The 20,143-nt window shown below is 42.8% G+C and overlaps 1 protein-coding gene across 2 annotated transcripts; it reads left to right on the forward strand.

Annotated features, from left to right (window-relative positions):
- The first annotated feature begins 6,086 nt into the window (after positions 1–6,086).
- Positions 6,087–19,050, forward strand: qki2 (QKI, KH domain containing, RNA binding 2). 2 transcript variants are annotated; one of them, XM_080049532.1, is made up of 8 exons: positions 6,087–6,653; positions 9,510–9,658; positions 10,877–10,993; positions 14,189–14,332; positions 15,664–15,751; positions 15,978–16,259; positions 17,049–17,072; positions 17,762–19,050. In XM_080049532.1, exons 1-8 carry the CDS (start codon positions 6,512–6,514, stop codon positions 17,839–17,841), a joined length of 1,026 nt encoding a protein of 341 aa, XP_079905658.1. In that variant the 5' UTR covers positions 6,087–6,511; the 3' UTR covers positions 17,842–19,050. The 2 variants fall into 2 exon arrangements, with proteins under 2 accessions (XP_079905658.1, XP_079905659.1); XM_080049533.1 differs by lacking the exons at positions 17,049–17,072; positions 17,762–19,050 and adding an exon at positions 17,073–17,131.
- Positions 19,051–20,143: the final 1,093 nt, after the last annotated feature.

The raw sequence follows: 20,143 nt of genomic DNA on the forward strand, positions 1-20,143 counted from the left end.
GCGGACCCCCCACCGCCACCCCTCCTGCAAAAAAACTGACACCACTCCCATCTGAGGAGGAGAGGAAAGGGACGTGTGAGAGTGTTTTTCTACCAACATTTATCATGTTCACACCTCCCACACACACACACATACACACACAAACAAACAAACAAACAAACAAACAAACACATATTTGGCTATGAACTCATTTTAAATGGACTCCTTACAAATGGACTCCTGTTTCTATACTGTATATTCAATACATAGAGAGAGATGATGAGTAGGGTGAGTTATGTTATGGTTCCCCCCCCCCCCCCCCCATACTCTTTAAGAGATTCATTCTGTGTGGTTGGATCTTTCTTATCTCCAGAAAAAGTCAAGTACTGTAAATGTACAGGTTCCCCCCCTTCTCATGGAAGCCACAGGTGCAGATGGAGCGTATGTACAACCAAAGAAACGCAGTGTATTTATTTTTCTTAACTTGTCAATAGTCATGCTGTATATAGACAAAAAATACAAATTAAGCTCCCCACAACGTTTTTGTAACACACCTTTGTCCACAATGGAGACCGTTTAAGCTCCAGAGATGGAGTAGAAATTGAAGGAATCAGAATGAATTATGCATGAATGTGGCAGCACATGGCCAAAAGAGCGAGGTATGGGAACTGGGACGTGAGCCCTGCAGAGAGAGGCAGGGCCAACTCTGAAAACCAGTGGAGGACGACTGAAATCGGCAGCTAAACATCATCTCCTGACACCCGTACTGTTATCTCAGATTTGCTGTTTTCGCTCAGTCCATCCAGTATCTGTATATTGACACAAATGTATGTATATCTCCCAACAACAGGGTCGCTGTCTTTGTACATAGTGTAGAAAATGCTGAAAAAAAATTAACTTTTTTAACAAATTATATTTAATTAATCCAAATATTTTATTTTAAATCCATGTAAAGTTTGTTTTTCCAAATGATCTTTTTTCCTTTTTTTTCTCGGGCTTTCGTTTGTCTGTGTAGAAAGAGAGATTATGCTGATTGTGTACAAGAATAAAGGATTTTAGAGATGTGATTTGAAAGTGAAATGAGGGCGTTGCGTTGTCTCGACCTTGAGTCACACAAACCTGAGATCAAGAGGCGCGGCACGCTGTGAGTGCCACAGAGTTCCTGATTAAGTCAACAGGATAAGGGCAATTATGGCATTACTGCTTTCACATGGACATGGGATGACTCTTCACATGTCCCACATGTATGTGTGTGTGTGTGTGTGTGTGTGTGTGTGTGTGTGTGTGTGTGTGTGTGTGTGCCAGATGCATACTTAAAACCTAATACTCAGTTGCTCATTTTCTATCCATTTATGTGCCTTCAATCAGCTCTAGAATGAGCTCTGACTTCAAAAGATGATAGTAACAAATCATTTGATATATATTCAGCCCACATATTGATCGAAATAAGCTACCTACTGGTTGCTTATTTTATTTAGGTGCAGTTTATCCATTCTCTTGAAACATAATCTAATATCAAACATCAGAAGTGATAGCCACATATTCTGCTAACTGCAAACCACCAGTGAGCAGCACACATATCAAAGCCAGCGTGGCTTAGTTAGAGCAGATGGAGTTGGAGGGGCTGTGAAGAGTCAGCAGGAATGGTAAAGAGGCCAACTCTGCGCGGTATTTTTGTTGGACCAAAGCACATAAGTGCCCGCGCTGAGCAGATAAGAGGCCTAATCGGCTTTAGATTAGCATGATTCCCTCAGGTGAGCAGGTGATGTTCTACTGCGGGACTCACGTCACCGAGGGACAGAGAGACGGACATAGAGACACACAAAAGATAGTATATATCTATTATGTTGTTGAACAAAACACAGGCTGGTTTTCGAGTTAAATAAGGAAACAGAGATTTGACCCAAAACATATAGTGTTATACAATATGTAGAACACTGGTGGATGAAGTAATCAGAGATGTAAAAGTACCAATTCCACAATATAATATCTCTCATGTAAAAGTAAGTATTTTCAGCTAAATGTACTAAGTGTAAGTGTCCAAAGTGAAAGTACTCATTATGCAGCAGAATCACCCTTTAGCATTATTATTACTATACATAATATTAAGTACTTTTTTTCATCTTCAGCCGGCATTCCAATGTTGTAACTAGAAGGCCTCTATTTTTATATATAGAAAGAGAAGAAGCAACAAGTTGCAGGAAGTTAAGGTCAAGTAGCATAAAATGATAGTTGAGTAATATATTGGAGTAAATGTTATTTGTGACTTTCCACCAATGGACACAGAATAACACCTTACATTGATGGCTGCTTCCAAACAGTTGTTAGCCACTAGCCACACACTGGAGCTTCTTCCACAAAGTCAAGCCATCCTATGAGAATCACAAACAGCTTCCCGTGTGCCATCTGTATTCTGCTGCTCTCTGTTGGTGATAGCTGGGAAAAAGATCTAACTTGACAGAGTGTGAGTCTAATCTATTACAGTAAAGATTTCAAACAATATGTAGTTACTGTATATTTGCAGTTGATTCCCTTCATATTTCATTCCCACTGTTGTTCCTCTTCGCATGCAGACAATATGTATATTCTACCTCTTCACATTTATTTTGACTCCAAAAAGTCTCCCAAACTTGCTCTGTGCCCTTGACACATTTGCTCCCATGAATCAACACTAATGGCCTCTCACTCTAAAAAAAGATTCAGTTTCACAAACAGTCCACAAGAGGGCGTCTTTCCATTAATGAACATCTTACAGGGGTGGCCTCCCCATTGCAAAGAAGACTTAAAAGTGAAGAAAGTGAATTATTGCAAGTGAAATAATGCAATAAAGTCCCTTTAAATTTATGAGAAGATGTTAACTCCCTAATTAGGGCCCATGTTTCTGATGGGAGTAGACCTTATATAAAACCTGACTTTCAACAGAACAATCATCCCAGAGAAAACATTTTGGGGAACACAAAAGGATTAAGGCTGAAAGGATAATTGTTTTTACCATTGATGTAACTGTAGATTATTTTCCCGATTAATCAGTTAATTGTTTAGCGTATAAAATGTCAGAAATTCACCGCCCCTTGTTAACAAAATTCAAAGTGACGTCTTTATTCTGGTTTGTTCTGTGTGACCGACCCACCAAAGCAAAATATATTCAGTTTCTGATGATGCAACACATGCGTAATCCACTAAAGATGACACGGTATTTATCATTATTTGTCTCTCAGTTTGAAATTCTCCAGTTGAATAAATTCTTACACAAGATAATGTATAAATCTCACTGAAGAATGTCACAGCATTCAAGGTCTTGACTGCTGGATTTTTAGTTTTGCTAAATCATCATATGAACTATACAATTAAGACTACGTCCAACAATCTTTTTTTTTTTTCAGTTGATCGATCTTTTGATAATTGTTTATTCTGTAAAATGTCAAAAAGTTGTGAAAAGGATTACCGTTGCAACAAACAACTATTTTTACATAGTTCATCCCACACTTGCTTCCTCAATTGATTATTTCCTATTACTGTTTGAACAATAAAATGTGAGAAATGTCCCTTACAGTTTCACAGAATCAAAGGTAATAACTTTAAATGTCTTCATTTTTCTGACCAACAGCCATAAAATATTCAGTTTACAATAATATAAGACAGAAAAAAAGCACATTGTTTGAAATTTTTATTTATTAAATAACTTTGCTGAGTAATGAATTGAATGTAAAAACTATATGCTTCAATTAAACAACTGATTGTTTCAAAGTGATGTAAGACAAATCCAAAAGTGGAGTACAAAGATCATAGAGAAAATGTGACTGATTGATTATTGTGAGATAGGGAGTTGCAACAGTTCTTTATATTTTAAAGTAATGATGAAGATGTAAAGTGTGGTTGACCTTGACTTTTCGGCCAAAGGTCATGGACATTACTACGTACCACGACTCTCCCTCTACACTTCACTATGGGCCTGAACAAATATGGCAGACAGAAAGAAAAGCAGAGACAGAGGCACAGAGAGAGAGAGAGAGAGAGAGAGAGAGAGAGAGAGAGAGAGAGAGAGAGAGAGAGAGAGGCCCGTGACTGGTAGATGTGTGGCCTGCTCAGAGGGGCATTGTTGGAGCTATGAGAGGACAATGCACTGCCCCCGCCCTGAATACTCGCCATACCAGCTGACCAGCAATTACTGACACTGCTGCTGCCCCGTTACAATTCCTACTGCTCTGATGTACACGCACACACACACACACACACACACACACACACACACACACACACACACACACACACATACACACACACACACACACACACACACACACATTGCATCCCACACAGCCTGGATCATAAGTTTAGTCTTGCAAGGCGAAAACACACTCTGCATATAACAGTGGACAGAGGAGAGAAACCAGGTGGGAGGCCGACAGCGCCTGACAGAAGGCTTAAGTCAAGGCATGCATGGGCACACATATTGTATCGCCTCTGTGTGTGTGTGTGTGTGTGTGTGTGTGTGTGTTTGTGTGTGTGTGTGTGTGTGTGTGTGTGTGTGTGTGTGTGTGTGTGCGCGTGCGTGTGTGTGTGTGTGTGCCCGCGTGTATGTGTGCACATGTGTGTGATTTACAACAAGTTAAGTTTAGCGCCTAGCACCTATCTGTTCCTTTGGCAATAACATTTTGGCAGCGGTAGCCACCCAGAAAGAAGCGACGCACACCTCACACCTTCGTATTATTTCAGGATCCTTCACAAAAGCCCTGAATGAGGAGGGTGTGAACAGGAGAGTGGCAGTGTGTGTGAGAGAGAGGCAGTAGAGTGTTAAAAAATACTCCACCACAAGTAAAAGTCCTACATTTAAAATCTAAATAAATGTTGTGGAAAGTAGTATCAGCAAAATGTACTTAAAGTGTCTAAAAGTAATAGCTCTCATTTCGCAGAGTGGCAGCTGCTGCCAGAGTTACTGTATGTCATTATCATCATTATTGTTGAATCATTCACATGTACTTCACACAATTGTGTTCGAGAATGAGCTCATTTACTGCTCCATATGCTGTTGGATAGTTTCATCTACTTAAACAACACACTAGGTAAATCATTAACTACTTTTACCAATAATGTATTTGTTTTTTATTTACTACACTTCATGACAATTGTGTACAATATAAAGAGTCAAAGATGTCAACTTTTGGTGTTTGCGATCTCAATTTTAGTTGTTTGCAGTTTCACTAAATTGGCATTGCAACCTCTCAACTTCTCAGATTTTTAGTACCAAAAATGTAATGTTTTGCAATATTTCAGAATAAGAGCACGCATTTGAGTCTTTTAAAAATGAATAGAGGAGTTTGTGTAACAAAACTTTTTTCGTGACCCTTCAATTTTATCTGATGACCCTTGGGAGGGGCTCCTGACCTCTGACTTCTAGGTAGGAACCCCAACTAACTGTATCTAAAGTAATTGAAACTTTAAAACTATAGCTCCTCCTGTCGAACAGTGACAGGTGCCATTTTACAGCACAACTCTTACTTCTGATATTTTGCTAACAATAAAAAAAAAAATTGGGGGGGGGGGGGGGGTTTGAATGCAGGACAGTAAATTGGCATTCCGTATTTCTTGTACTGGTAGGAGGCTGTTGAGTAGAGGAAATTCATTCTTGGTCCATCACTGAAAATAGAAAAGTAAAAATTTTATAAAAAATGTAGCGTGGGCTAAAAGGAAAATATTTCCTTCTGGAATTTAAAAGAGGCTGAAGTAGCATTTACATTTAAAAAAAAACTCAAGTAAACAATTGACCCACAGCATTTGGCCACACACACTTCACAGGGCGAGTGATGGACAGTGACTGTTGCAGAACAGGTGTACATACCTATGCAGAGCTGTGATATTGTTATAGCCTACTTGTGTGGGCACAGGGTGTGTGTGCGCGTGTGTTTATGTGTTTGTGTACGTAGAAGTGCGCGCGTGAGAGGTAAGGCGGGGGCTTCTATGAGGAGGGGGGCCAGACGAGCACGAGCCTCCTCCACTCTCACTCTGATAGCGGGACTGCGCGGCGCGCCCCTGACAGCCCACTCGTGCTGCTGCTATACTGTAATCATATGATAGGGAGCCGAGCCCCGCTACAGAATACCGACACACCGGACGGACACAAGCGCACGAGCCGGGGCGGTGGACAGCAGTTGATGGTTAAAGTTTGAACCGCAGAAGAAGAAGTGCGTGGAGAGAGAAAGGGGAAAACAAGTGTCAAACAGAGCCAAACTCCCCCTCTAAAAGGGAACTTTTTCAAACTCTGGAGACAGTCGGACAGAGGGAGGACAGACACCACACACGCACGAAACGGTAACCGAGGGACAGTCAAGTTTGACCGGAGCTGAGATTTAAAATTTGACCTCCGAACTTCCAGAGGCGGTCAGCGGGTCGTGGCCGGTGGAAAACCCCCTGGGGTCTTACTCCTCTTTTTTTCTTCTTCTTTCTTTTTTTGATTTTTTGACTCCCAAACACAGAGTTTAAATTTCTCGCCTTGTTGCAAGGTGACTTTTAAAGTTCAATCATTTATTTCGCCATGGTCGGGGAGACAGAGGTGAAGGAGAGACCCAAGTCCAACCCGGACTACCTAATGCAGCTGATGAACGACCGGAAGGTGATGAGCTCCCTGCCCAACTTCAGCGGCATCTTCTCGCATCTGGAGCGGCTGCTGGATGAAGGTAAAGTCGGCTTCTAGTTTTGGTGAGGGTCCTAAACCTAAACCTAAATCCTCCACCAACACCAACCCACCCTAACAATCCCCCATCCACTTGAGACTTTAACCAGTTGTCACACTACAGCGGAAACAAGTCAATCTTTCATAGTTTTGATGACCAGTGCTCATAAAAGTGACAGTTGAGTGACTCACTTTGCTGGGCAGTCATTAGTGCATGGCAGGAATTCCTCCCCGGCTCCTTGGAAACACAGAGAGATGCTAATGATTCAAACCCTTGATTAAATTCACTCCTAAAGCTGCATGTGATTGCAAGCCGAATTCACAAGAGAAAAAAAAATGAATTGACTTGCGAATTACATTGTGTCCTTTTGGTTTTAGTCACAGTTTTCTGTCACTCTCTCTCTCTCACACACACACACACACACACACACACACACACACACACACACACACACACACACACACACACAGGGCAGTTGGTGATGGGAACAAACAGACAGTTGTTAGTCTTTCCCAGTGACCTAATGCGCAGGCTTATGTGAATGCAGCAGCCCATCCCTGAGCAGGAGCGAGAGCATGTCACTGTGTAAGATATACCCCCCCCCCCCACACACCCCCTCCTCTCCCCTCCTCTCACCAGACATGCTGTCTGTACAACTAATCAATGCACATCACCTCACTGCCTGTCTGATATTGAACAATTTTTGCAAGCAGTTATACAGTGGTAACAAAAAAGGGCGTCAACTGGCACCTCAACATTGCAACAAGTGGCATCATTTCTTTGTCATTCCTTTTGCGTTTTTTTTCTTCTAAATGTTGCCACTAGCTGCCAAGGCCTATATACTGTTGTTGTCGCTACTGTTGTTGTTGCACATCAGGATCACCAAGGTCCTGACTTTGTGACAAGAGAGAGTCATGACGCAGCAAGGTTGTCCTCCTCCTCCCCATACCAGACGACCTCTGGAGCCTGACAAATGGGTCAAGTTAACATCTCCACCAGTTGTGTGTGTGTGTGTGTGTGTGTGTGTTTGTGTGTTCCCGTCCGTGTGTCGGATAGACCTGACAGCCGAGCCCACGCGATAATGTGACACCCCACGGTCAGAATGAAAGGCATTGAACCGTGCCCCGTTTCCTCGGCCTGGCTGGGTCTTCTGCCTGAGTTATGTGGGGGGGGGGGCACCGTAGCCCAAAAAGTTTTATGCGAGGAGGGGGGTGATAAAAAATCCACACACTTTTTTTCTCACACATGTTGCAGTAATGTTGCATGTTTGTGGCATGTTCTGAAATTGGTCAGTGGAGGTCCAGTCTCTCTCTCACTATATATAACCCAATGACAGGTTTGAAGTGTTAAGATAAGGTCTACTGCAGCTCTTTCCCTCCTTAGAATCTGTTGTTCTTCTTTCGCTTCTCGTTTTTTGCAAACTTTTTCCACTGAAGTGTGACAAAAGGCCCCTGCTTGTCTGTGCAGATTTTGTTTGTTTGTGTGTGTGTGTGTTTTTTGATTGTCGCTTTGGGTACGTAACATCAGGTCAGAATAGGTTATTAGAGGATCATCATTGTTGATGTAGCTTTGCCTGTAATTATAGTCCTTCTGTCGTTATTACGGTCCGACTTATCACTCCCAGAGCAGGGAGACATGCCTGTCAGCCTGCTTAGGTCAGAGGATATTTGTGCTTCAAGGCAGTTACTCTGCTGTGTGTGTGAGTGAGTAAGTGAGTTGAAGCCGGGGGTCTATGTGTGTGTGTGTGTGTATTTGTGTGGTGCAGTAGTCAGTTATTATTGTGCTGGCGTGTCATTACAAAGGCATCAGAGGCTAGGATCGGTCATTGAGACAACACTACACAAGCAGACATTCAGACAAACAGTGTCTCATTTATTACGGCGCTTCTGCAACAGCCCTCAGCCATACAACAATACAATTGGACTGTTTTAAGTCATTTTAAAGCAGAATCTGTGAATGAAAAAATGTCTCCTTCCAGCGTGAGAATTTGCTGCTTCTTATCTTTTTTTCCAATATCATAGGAAACTGATTATCCTCGGCTTATGGTTTTAACAAAAAGACATTTGAAGAGTTGAATTAGTTCTCTGGAAAATATGATTTTTCTCTATTTTTGAGGCATTTTACAGACCACAAGATGAACCATCTGCGAAAGGAATTAACAATCATAGATAATGGTCATTATTATCCCCCTGTCCCTTTCTAAGAATTTCGATTTTTTGTTTTCGCGGTTGTCGAAAAAACAGTACTGTACCAGAATATCATAAACACGTGGTGGGTAGAGCAGGTCACTGTGACCCCCAATGTCATGTGTGTTTTTTTACTTGCATTTACACAGTTTTCGGGGGAAGAACAGTGTGTGTGTTTATGAGTGTGTTTGTGTGTGTTTGTGTGTGTATGTGTGCGTCCGTGTGTCTCCAACACTGTTCCAGAAAGAAATGGAAGGATAGAAAATTGTCAGTAATAGAGGAGGAGGCCAGATTGCAAAGCATTCAGTGGTTAGATTCTACATTGTGGTGCAGAATGCTTGTGTGACTGTCTCCCTACCTACCTCCCTTTTCTGTCTGTCTGCTTTCTAGTCTCTCTGCCTCCCTATCTGTCTGTCTATCTCTGTGTATGTCCATCTGTGTGTCTGTCCGTTTGTCTAACTGTCTGCTGTCACTCATTCAAATTGCGTCCTGTCATTCTAGTGGCACTGAGTCATAGTCCTAATAAACCAAATGGCCCTGAAGTCGAAACGTGACACCTGGCGGCACCTCATTGACATTTTCATGGACGCTCTTCCGCGGTTGAATCTGCCCCAACTCAACCCTCTCTCTTTCTCTGTCTATGCCCCCCCTCCCCCCTCTCCCTCCTCCTCAGAAATCGGCCGGGTACGCAAGGACATGTACAACGACACGGTGAACGGTGGCATGTTCAACGGGCGCGACATGGAGGAGCTCCCAGAGGCGGCCGGCCCCGTGGCCCAGCTGCAGGAGAAGCTCTACGTGCCCGTCAAAGAGTTCCCCGACGTGAGTGTGTCTGTGGTGGACGAATAACCCCCATCCCCGACCTTTGACCCTTTCCCTTAAAGAGTTTTTTTACTGTTTACTTTCTGTGTGTTGTCACTTTATCTCCTCTTAGTTACAGTCGATGGCTGCCAGCGAGTCAGGGCTGTTAATCATGGCCAGCTTTAAAAAAAAATGTATCTGAACAGCTGAATTTATCTGAGATCATCTCTGATCCCACCCCAATGATGTAACCGTCGGGACTTAAAAATAGATCAATATTGAACCTTGAGCGGTGTTTTCCAATAAGAGAAAGATGAACACTTTTGAATAGTCGATTTTTTTTGTACTCAAAAAGGCACATTCATAGATAAATTCCCTTACTGCGACATCACTTTGCACCCATAAGTTTACACCGTACATATTGACAAGAGCTTAAAAAGATGCATTTAGTCCTTCCCCCAAAATACAAACAGGCCTTGACCGGTCCAGTACCTCAGCTCACGCCAAGTACAGTTAAGCACTTCAATATGAGTTGCGTTGATCCAGATTGAACGGCTCACATGATTTGTCTCCATGCATCAGCTCGCCAATCACCGAATACAATGACAGGCTGTCCTCACTCACATGACAGAAGACTAACAGGACGCACACACAGGAGGGCACTGGAAAACAGTTGAGATCAAGGTTAAATTTAGAGAGCAGTTCCTCTATCTGGATTTGTGTTTGCGTGTGTGTGTGTGTGTGTGTGTGTGTGTGTGTGTGTGTGTGTGTGTGTGTGTGTTGGTCAGAGACGAGGGTCAGCAAAGAGAGGCTGCAGCGAATATGTCGCAACTGTTACTGAAGAAGTAGACATTAGGTTAAAAGTAGGAAGAGGGCAGACAAAGGTTTGAGAGAAGAAAGAGAGAGACAAACACACACACACACACACACACACACACACACACATGCACATGCACATACAGAGGGGCAGCTGTCTAGTTAATCACTCAGCCTTAGTGACAGATAAGGTTAAGAGAGCGGCGCTGTAGTGTCATGCCATCAGCACAGGCCAGCACCCATATAATGAGCTATTTTGGTCTCTGTTAGTTACACAAACACATCACAGGAGCACAAACCTCAAAAGCACACTCACACTGTCACAGACATGCACACGCAAATAGATACGTTGCAAAATGTGATATGTGTCTGTTTTGCCTCGGGCCTGTTTCATTAAGGAGTGTGTTTTGCTGTTTCGTGTAGTTTAACTTTGTGGGGAGGATCCTGGGCCCGCGCGGACTGACGGCAAAACAACTAGAGGCAGAGACCGGCTGCAAGATTATGGTGCGAGGAAAGGGCTCCATGAGAGACAAGAAGAAGGTAAAATGCACACACTCAGACACACTGCAAAAACACGCTAGATATATATATATGCTTCCGTGTCTATCATTTTCTGTTCAAGAATACTTCATCCGTCAGCTGTAGAGGTGCTGCAATGTGGATTTTATTACCTTCAGACGGAGCCAAGTGCTAGCTGTTTCCCCCGGTGACCAGTCTTTGTGCTAAGATAAGCTAGCTGGCTCTCTGGCTGTAGCCTCGAATTGACCCCTCAATACGAGAGTGGTGTCTATCTTTATTATCTAACCCTCCGCATAAGCGAATGAGCGTTTACTATTCCTTTAAAATGACTTTTGTACTTTGGCCAACATCTAAGCCATAGGTTTCCATTCAACATTCAACCAAATTCAACTTGTGGAAACGTTGGTTAAGACAGATAGTCTGTCACACCGAAACTTAACTTAAGATGCTTCCAATTTAACTTTTCATTTTGCAATGCATTGCCACCCAGCAATAACAAAATCGCGAAAAAACAAACGAGGACATGATGTTTAGGTGCGTTGGACTTCAGAATCTCTTCAGAAGCTTTGGAATGAAAGAAATCCTGTAACCACCTGCAGCCTAGGAAGGATACGTACATTCAAACATTTACCAGGGTTTCTTTGGGTAATGTTCAACAGTAATATGGAGTCTATGGAATGTGTGAAACAAGCACTGAGACATGCACACCGAAAAATGTCTTTCAAACACCAAATTACTTGGATTCAAATGTTCCCCACTGATTGAGAAATTAGTTTGAGAGCTCCAGCACTTAGACGTTTGCTGCAAACCAATGCACCATTCTCCCTGCATCCATCCATCTATGTATGTATCTATCTATGTATCTATGTATGTATCTATGTATGTATCTATCTATGTATCTATGTATGTATCTATGTATGTATCTATCTATGTATCTATGTATGTATGTATCTATCTATCTATCTATCTATCTATCTATCTATCTATCTATCTATCTATCTATCTATCTATCTATCTATCTATCTATCTATCTATCTATCTATCTATCTATCTATCTATCTATCTATCTATCTATCTATCTATCTATCTATCTATCTATCTATCTATCTATCTATCTATCTATCTAGCTAGCTTATAGAATGCTTTTCAAATCTAAATATCTATCCAGCCTTCTTTCACAATGACTTTGTGGGGCTCAGTTTTTCTCTCTCGTTCCCTGGAGTTCCGTCCATCTGTTCTCCCTTCCTCTCCCCTGGTGTTTGCTGTTGGACGGAGTCGGAATCGAGCTTTTCCAAACGGCAGGTGGAGCAAGTCCAGCATTCCAGCCCACCCTCTCTCTCCAGAACATTCCCAACCCCGCACGCCCCTCGGAGGGAGAGAGAGAGACACACACAGAGACAGGGAGGAAGGAAAACAGAGGCACAGTGGGAGACTGAGAGAAAGATGTTGACTTTTGGTGTTTTTCCGAATGATACTTCTCACTTGACAAAACATTCACAGAGGATACTATCTCCCCAGCCGCACACAGGACTCTTCAGTATCTTCCCCAGTCTTAACCGGGGTTCCAGCAGCGACGAGTGGTTATTTTCATTATAGGTTCATCTTAAAAGATTTTCCGATGATCTGATACTATCTAAAGACTCTACAACCACATTAAGCAGCTCCGTAAACTCCACTTGGAATGAAATGGCCCCACCGCTTTTTGGGAGCATACGTGTATTGGCTTTGGTGCTGAGAGTTAGATGAAAAGATAAACGAGTGAATATAAAGTGACAGCCCCGTAGATGGTTGGTTTTTAGCTTAGCACAAAGACTGGAAGTAGGGGGAACAAATAGCCTGGCTTGGAAGTCGCTGCGCCGAGCCAAGAAATAGTTCCAGCACATAAAGGTCAGGTTAAGCCGGAACATAACTACTGTGTTGTCCGATCCGATGTTGCAAATTAAAAGCGTTGATGATAGTTGGCCCACAAGGACAGAGAGACGCCATGTCGTTTAAACACTGGCACAACAGGCCCGCATTATTTTCAGACACTATCTCCTGGAAGACATTCAAAGTGACAGAAATAGATGAGAGTAGCTTAAGAAAAATAGTGCTGGAGTGAAGGTCTAACCCAGCTTACTTTGTTCACCTTTTGCATTAGAGTGAATGTGAGATTGTAGGTTTCGGAAAGTCACAAAAAGGTTCGGAGACAGATCCCAATGATCCAACACTGGAAAGATGTTTGGGGTTTTCCGAAGCAATTGGACACTCTGACAACCACTTATTTTAAAAAAGAAGATATAATTTGTTATGAAGTAAGCTTTAAATATACTATGTACAGTATATGTTTTATTTATCATTTGAAAAGGCCAGGCTAGCTGTTTTCAATCTTTATACTAGGCTTAGATAACCTGTCTCCTTCCTGCCTGTAGCTTCATATCTAACAGAGATATGAGTTATATCAGTCTAATCTATCTCACAACAAAATGTGTTCTGAAATAAACACGTAAGATAAATTTAACTACTGAAAATAATATGTAATGCTTGTCACAGGTTTCCAAGATTCTAAATAGACTGAATGCTTAATTTAAAAAATATATATTACAAGGTTTTGTAAGAGAGAAAAGCAACTCATCCAGCTTTGAGTTTGGTATGATCCAAAGTCACAAACAAGCTACTGCAAGTGTAACCATGTGTAGCATTTTTACTAGATGGCTTGCTAAAAAATTATTCAGCCATTTTTGCTGTTATTACCATGGAATCTACACCTGAATATCAATTAATCGACCAATAATTTGAGCATGAGTTCTGATCAAGTTAGAACTAGTGCAAGGAGAGAATGGGGGAATAGATTTTAAAAAAAAAACATTTAAACAGTGATGTTTGGGGAAATGTTACAGAAAGGTTTCGAGGGGCCTTCGAAAAACAAACACCAAACTTGTGTAACAACCAGTGAAGAGCAACAAGATGAGTTTGATTAGGGGACTGTCGAAGCCGCTTTTCCACGACCTTGAGCACGGTGTGTGTTTGTGCGTAGTTTGAAGCCGATCCAAAAAAACGCTGAGCCAGAAAGCGAGAAAAAAAACAAGTCCTGTTCCTTCTCTGTTCTGTTCTGTCTGGGGGTGATGGAACCGAAAGCAGCAAGCAATGTGAGGTGAATTCAAAAAACGCATTCAAACGAGGAGATGCTTTTTATTCAAGTTGGTGTTGTTTTGTGTGTTTTTTTCTTTCTTTCAGGAGGAGATGAACCGAGGGAAGCCCAACTGGGAACATCTCAGTGAGGACCTACACGTTCTCATCACGGTGGAAGACACACACAACCGGGCCAAGATCAAGCTCCAGCGGGCCATCAACGAAGTCAAGAAGCTCCTGGTGCCCGCGGTGAGTACCAGACCCCCCCGAAAAAATAAATAAATAAATCCCTTTGGGCGTAGGACATTATGGACTTTGCTGACGGAGAAAAGCTGTGTGTGTGTGTGAATGAGTGAGGGTTTCACTGTGTTGGTATGCATGGAAGGGGGAAGGGGATTGTCAGTCCAAAAAAAGTGTGTGTTTGTGTCTTTTTTGTGTGTGTTTCTGTGTGTGTGTGTGTATGTGTGAATGTGTGTGAGAGAGTATGTGTAAGGGGTTAGGGTAATTAGGGAACACGCATAAAGGGGTTTCCATGGTAACCCCGGGTTGTTTGAAAGGCTGAGGGAATGAATGGAGGGTCTGTTCACTTGTTCTCCCCACTCCATCACTCCTTTCACTCGTTCACAACTCACTTCATTCCCAAACTACTGGCTACAGTATTCCTTTTTCTCCTGGGAGGTTTTTCCTCTTGTTGTGGTCTCACACAAGGGGACATTTTGATTGCGCTCCTCAACATTTCTCACATTCTCCTGCCCACCTACACCCCCTCTCCCTACAGACACACACACATACACACATGCATGCATAAATGTGCACAATCATGACGACAAATAGGAAATTATTAATATATGTATATATATATACACGCAGGGACAAATTATCCCCTGACACACGACACATCACACAAAGCACATATATTAAAAATCAAAAGACTCCTTCCTCTTTCGTCTTTGCATTATTTGCAACAATAGAACACTGAACTGAAAGGACCAGCAGGGCCATTTCTATTGTGGCAATCAGCCGTCATTTCCGTTCCGATCACAGCACGGTATCAGCCAGCCTCCTAAAAGTAAAAAGGATGCAAGTAGCGTGTACTGGCAATCAGGAGCTCAACACCTGTTAATCTATGTTTGTAAGGGTGTGTGTCGAGGGTGAAGTTAATGATATGTGTTAGTTTAACCCTGGCGACCTTGCCGTCTGACTGTAAATCAGTCAAGCTTTTCACCGAGCTGTAACTGGAGCTAGGACGCTAACATGTTTGTTACTGAATATATCCTGCGTAGACTAGAGCACCGGCTGTGTGTTCAAGGTCTGGTCAACTCCATTTCAGACAATGTTAGAACAATAATACATCTGACCTTTTTTTTACCCCCTTTGGAAATCAATCCAGTTGAATTATAATTAGGTACAGCATATCATACTGTAACATCTGCTGACGTGTTGACCAGAGTCTCACAGAAGTTCATTCATTCTCTTGTCGAATGGCTGAATGCCTAAGTAAGCTGATTGTCTTGTTCTACTTCTGTGTGTGTATGCGTGTGTGTGTGTGTGTGCATGTGTGTGCGTGCGTGTGGGTGTAGGCCGAGGGGGAAGACAACCTGAAGAAAATGCAGTTAATGGAGCTGGCCATTCTCAATGGAACCTACAGAGACGCCAATGTCAAGACACGTAAGGATGACATCACAATTAACATGTGGAGGAGGGTTGGTGGGTGACAGAGGAGGGGTCTGGGTACAGGAGTCCACTGTATATGTGAACAATGCCTCTGTTTCTCCTGTTAAAGAGTCTGTTTGTCCTCTGCTCTCCTTCCCTGTCTATTGTACGTGTGTGTGTGCTCGCGTGTGGGTGGGTGTGTGCGCATACTTGCATTATTGTACGAATGTGCGCCACACAGCTTGTGGCGCCTTCCCTCTGGGGACCCCTCAGGCGCCTCGGATCATCACAGGCCCGACGTCCGTCCTGCCACAAGGCCTGCGAAACCCCGCCCCCGTCTCCACGCCGACCCTCATGCCTCTGATTCGCCAGATCCAGAGCTCCCAACTCATGCCGGGAGGGAACCCGCACCAGCTGATGCAGCAAGGGCCCGAGTCCGGAATCATCTACACGCCCTACGACTACCCCTACACACTCACGCCCTCCATATTGGAATACCCCATGGACTCGACCGGAGTATTAGGTATCTAAAAATCAAACGTTCATCACTGTCGTACATGGGCAATGGATGTATTATGAGAGCTGGATACTGGACTCGCCAAATTACGCGTCGTTGCATCCGTCCTCGCCTGTTTTCCAATGAGATCCCACACCAAAAATGTCAATATTATTGGTCTACGTCGTACGTCGCTTACTGTCAACAGTTTTATGGACGATTAAGAGCCACAGTCAAGTTCTGCACCGACACTGTTGAACCAAAACCTAATCTATAAAAGTGTGTGTGCATTATTTGTTTGAATTTTTCGCTTCTTAAGTGTGTATTATTTAAACATTTTGAACTTGCACAAACTGACAGCCGACTTTGTATGCTATCTTTCCACCCTGCCCGCCAAATTTAATCATCCATTCCTATTATTAGCTTTTCAGGCTAAAGCAGTGTGGAGATAAGTAACACAGCGCACACAGTTAATTGGCATTAACATTTGCACACAGCACAATAAAACTTGAGAGACATGAATGAGAGAAGAAGCTTGACTTCCCACGGGAAAGTGCAAGATCTACGGTTGATATCTAGTGTCAGATAACAAAACTGATAATTTTATTTACAAGTTACATTTGAAAAAAGAACCAAACTCGAAGCACAGCGCTCCATTTGCATCCAAAGATTTGATATTTTGTGTTAATCGTCGGGTTAGGTAGCAGAAGTCGAGGCCACGATTCGTCACGGGGACAGATTGGCAGCCGGATCCAGCTCTCGTAATACACCGTCGACATATGCTAATGAATGCTGAGACTTATTTTGGGTTAATAGTCCCTTCTTCCTGTGTTTTTGCAGGTATGGCTTTCCCAACCAAAGGCTAAGCGATAGCAACCCTTCCTAGCACACACACGGACTGGCTTGCAGAGACACACACATCCCTCCCTCCCCCCCACCCTCCCTACCCCACACACACAAACATACTTGTCCCACAGAGCAAACACTCAACATTTGCTCATACTTTAGGATGACAGATTCCTTGACAGTCATTCTGTAGTCAAGTGTCCATTCCTGATCATTTTCCTCTTTGTACTAGCAGACTAGTGTTGTGGTGTGACAAAGCTATTTAACTTTTTTTTAATAGTTCGGCTTCCGCTTGTAATTTTAACACGTTTTTTAGTGAACCCGTAGATATTCTAGCGCCGCTGTTTGTGATTTAATATATGTTCATACGCTTATTTTAATCACAGAGCTATAGAGTGACTTTGCTTACAGCTGATATTGAATCTACTAGTGAAGCTTAGTGAGAAATTAGTGGTTTGGATTAATATTTTCTTTAGAGAACAGAAAGACCACAAAACAACAACAATTCTGTCTCTTAGAAGCGAGATGTTTTTTTTTACTTATCTTCACCCTTCAGCCTTGAACACTTTGTAAAAAAAAATCCTGGTTTGACTGATGTTGGTGCCATGGGTGGACTGTCTGATGTCTTTCTGATGAGTAACCTTCTGTGTTCTGTTTTGGCGAATGTCAATGGCTGTAAGCAGGTGCCATGACCACTAAGGTACGACGCCACGACAAGAGAATCCATCCTTACCAAAGGGTAGTGACCCCAGACAGAGGTTAGTTAGCTCACCAGCCACTTTATGTGTATGTGTGCGTGCGTGCATGTGTGTGTGTGTGAGTGTGTGTCAGTGTGCGTGCATGCATGCAGACCAATGGACCAATTTCAGTTTACATGTGTCTGTAACACGGCATGCCTTAAAAAAAGGAGAAGAAAATAACTGTATTAGGCGAAAAAAGGTCACGCGCTGAGAAGAGCAGCTCCGGTGTAAAAAATGTGAAACGGCATTTGTTGCAGTGAAAGTGAAATAAGTGAGCAGATTGGGAGGAACCATGTTATGGGTGACAGCTGCAGCGGTTATCTTTGCTTGCCCTGGTAGATTAACTGGACGGCTGGCAGGCCGGGACCCTCTCAATTAGAATGGATCACTCCGTTCATGTGACTCGGTCCTTGTGACTCTGGACTTGGAGTCCTCTCTCAGAAACTTTTTTTTTTATGTTTAGCTCTTCTCTTCTACGTTTGACCCTACGAATAACTGTGGAAACTTTTATTTATACAACAACATTCATTCCAGTAGATTTCCACAAATGTTTTTTTTTTATTATATATTATTATTAATTAAATCCTGTGTTGTGCCCAATGACTATATGACATTTAAAGTAACAGTGATTGTCTTTTTCTGGAGGTCATTCAATTCAACATGATCTTTGGTCTATTACTACTAAAACACAGCGTGTGATAACTACTGAAGACTGTGTTACAAGCTCTTTTGTATGAAAAACTGTTGTTTGTGGTCTTATCAGTCGCCCACTGGACTATATCATTGGGGCTGTTTACATCTTTCATATATTTCCTAGCCAGAGTGGTGCTGTTACCATGTATTTAGCTGCAAAATAAATTTGTATATAGGGGATTTTAAGGATTTAAGTGCTTATATGAAGCTTATGGAACAAGATCGCTTGAAAATACTTGTAGTATTTTATTATTTTTATTTTAGTTTTTTTTTAGTTTGTACATTTTTATTTTTGTTTTTACGATATGCTTTTTATAGATGAAGTGTCTCCATGTAAACTTCAGACTTTATTCAAGGTGTGTAGCTACTACTGTTTTAGCCACCGCGCCGGTGGCAATGAAGGCAGTGTTTTGCTCTGTCTATTTAAGATGAGGTGACCTTCTCGATTCACAGGCCTCGTGACTGTTTTTATGCAATAGAAATGGACTAGCTAGCTACAATATATGTGTGTATGTGAGCGGTGGCGCTCTTGTTGTACACGATGGACAAAAAACACTAAAAGGCAATAAAGATGACTATTGAAAAAAAATCTCTAAAGGAAACCAAAGCCTCTAAATTCTTGTAGTTAGTCTGTCTATCTGTTAAATTGTTTTCTAAATTCCTTCTAAAAAATCACCATCTCTTAACCTCTCATCACTGTCTCTCCTATGGGGCCTCTCTGCTCACTGTATAGCCATTAAGTGCTCTTCTAATACTTCATAGCAAACAGATCAAACCATGATCAATAATCTGTTAATCACAACTGTTAATCACCCAGATCTTGTGCTCCCGCTGCTAAACAATAGCTCTTCTTGTCAGTATAAGCGAAAGTATGTCCGAGGCCCAGACGCTTTTGTCTGGACATAAAGGTCACTCTCTCACCCACACGAAACCATGCTGTCTCCCTCTCTGTCCATGGTTTCACTGTCTGTCTGTGCTAGTCGTAGCCCGGCTAGCATGAGTAGTATCACTATAGCAGCAGTCGCTCAACAGGAGGGCTGTCTCCTAAAACCTAACCCTGCCTGCACCTTCATGAACCCCTGGGAGCATCGCTAACCAGCCATTCCTTATGTCACCACCCGGTGGTTGATCTAAGTCCTTCTGAATGGTTCTATGCTGGGTTCATGAAGGTGTTGTGCAGCTCTTCTCTGGAGCCCCTCCTGCTGTGCGACTGCAGTAGATCTGCCTTGTTGTCATCCTGACGCCACTAGCTGACACTAATCTCTCTTCTATCTTTTTTTCTTTTTATGTCCCCTTTTATGTGCCCTTTTTGTTTCCTTTCCACGTCTGTCCGTCTATGTCTGTCTAACTCTAGCTGCCACGGCAACTAACCCATGACCCCTTGACCTTCTGACCTTTCCGCCCACTGATGACCCGCCCATCTCTGCCCTGCTGGCGCGCTCATTGGCCCTCGGCCCCCGCCAATCCCCTGGCTCAGCCAACCAGACCAGCACATTGGGAACAAGCCCCGGCTGCTTCGGTCTAGCCAACCAACAGGACGACAGCGATCATGGAAATACTAGACCCCCCCAGGACCCCGCCCAGCTCCAAGGCCTAACTTAAAACTTTACCAAACGTGCCTTCCTCAAAAAA

This window comes from Ammodytes marinus, assembly GCF_949987685.1.
Source record: "Ammodytes marinus genome assembly, chromosome: 20".
NCBI lineage: Eukaryota > Metazoa > Chordata > Actinopteri > Uranoscopiformes > Ammodytidae > Ammodytes > Ammodytes marinus.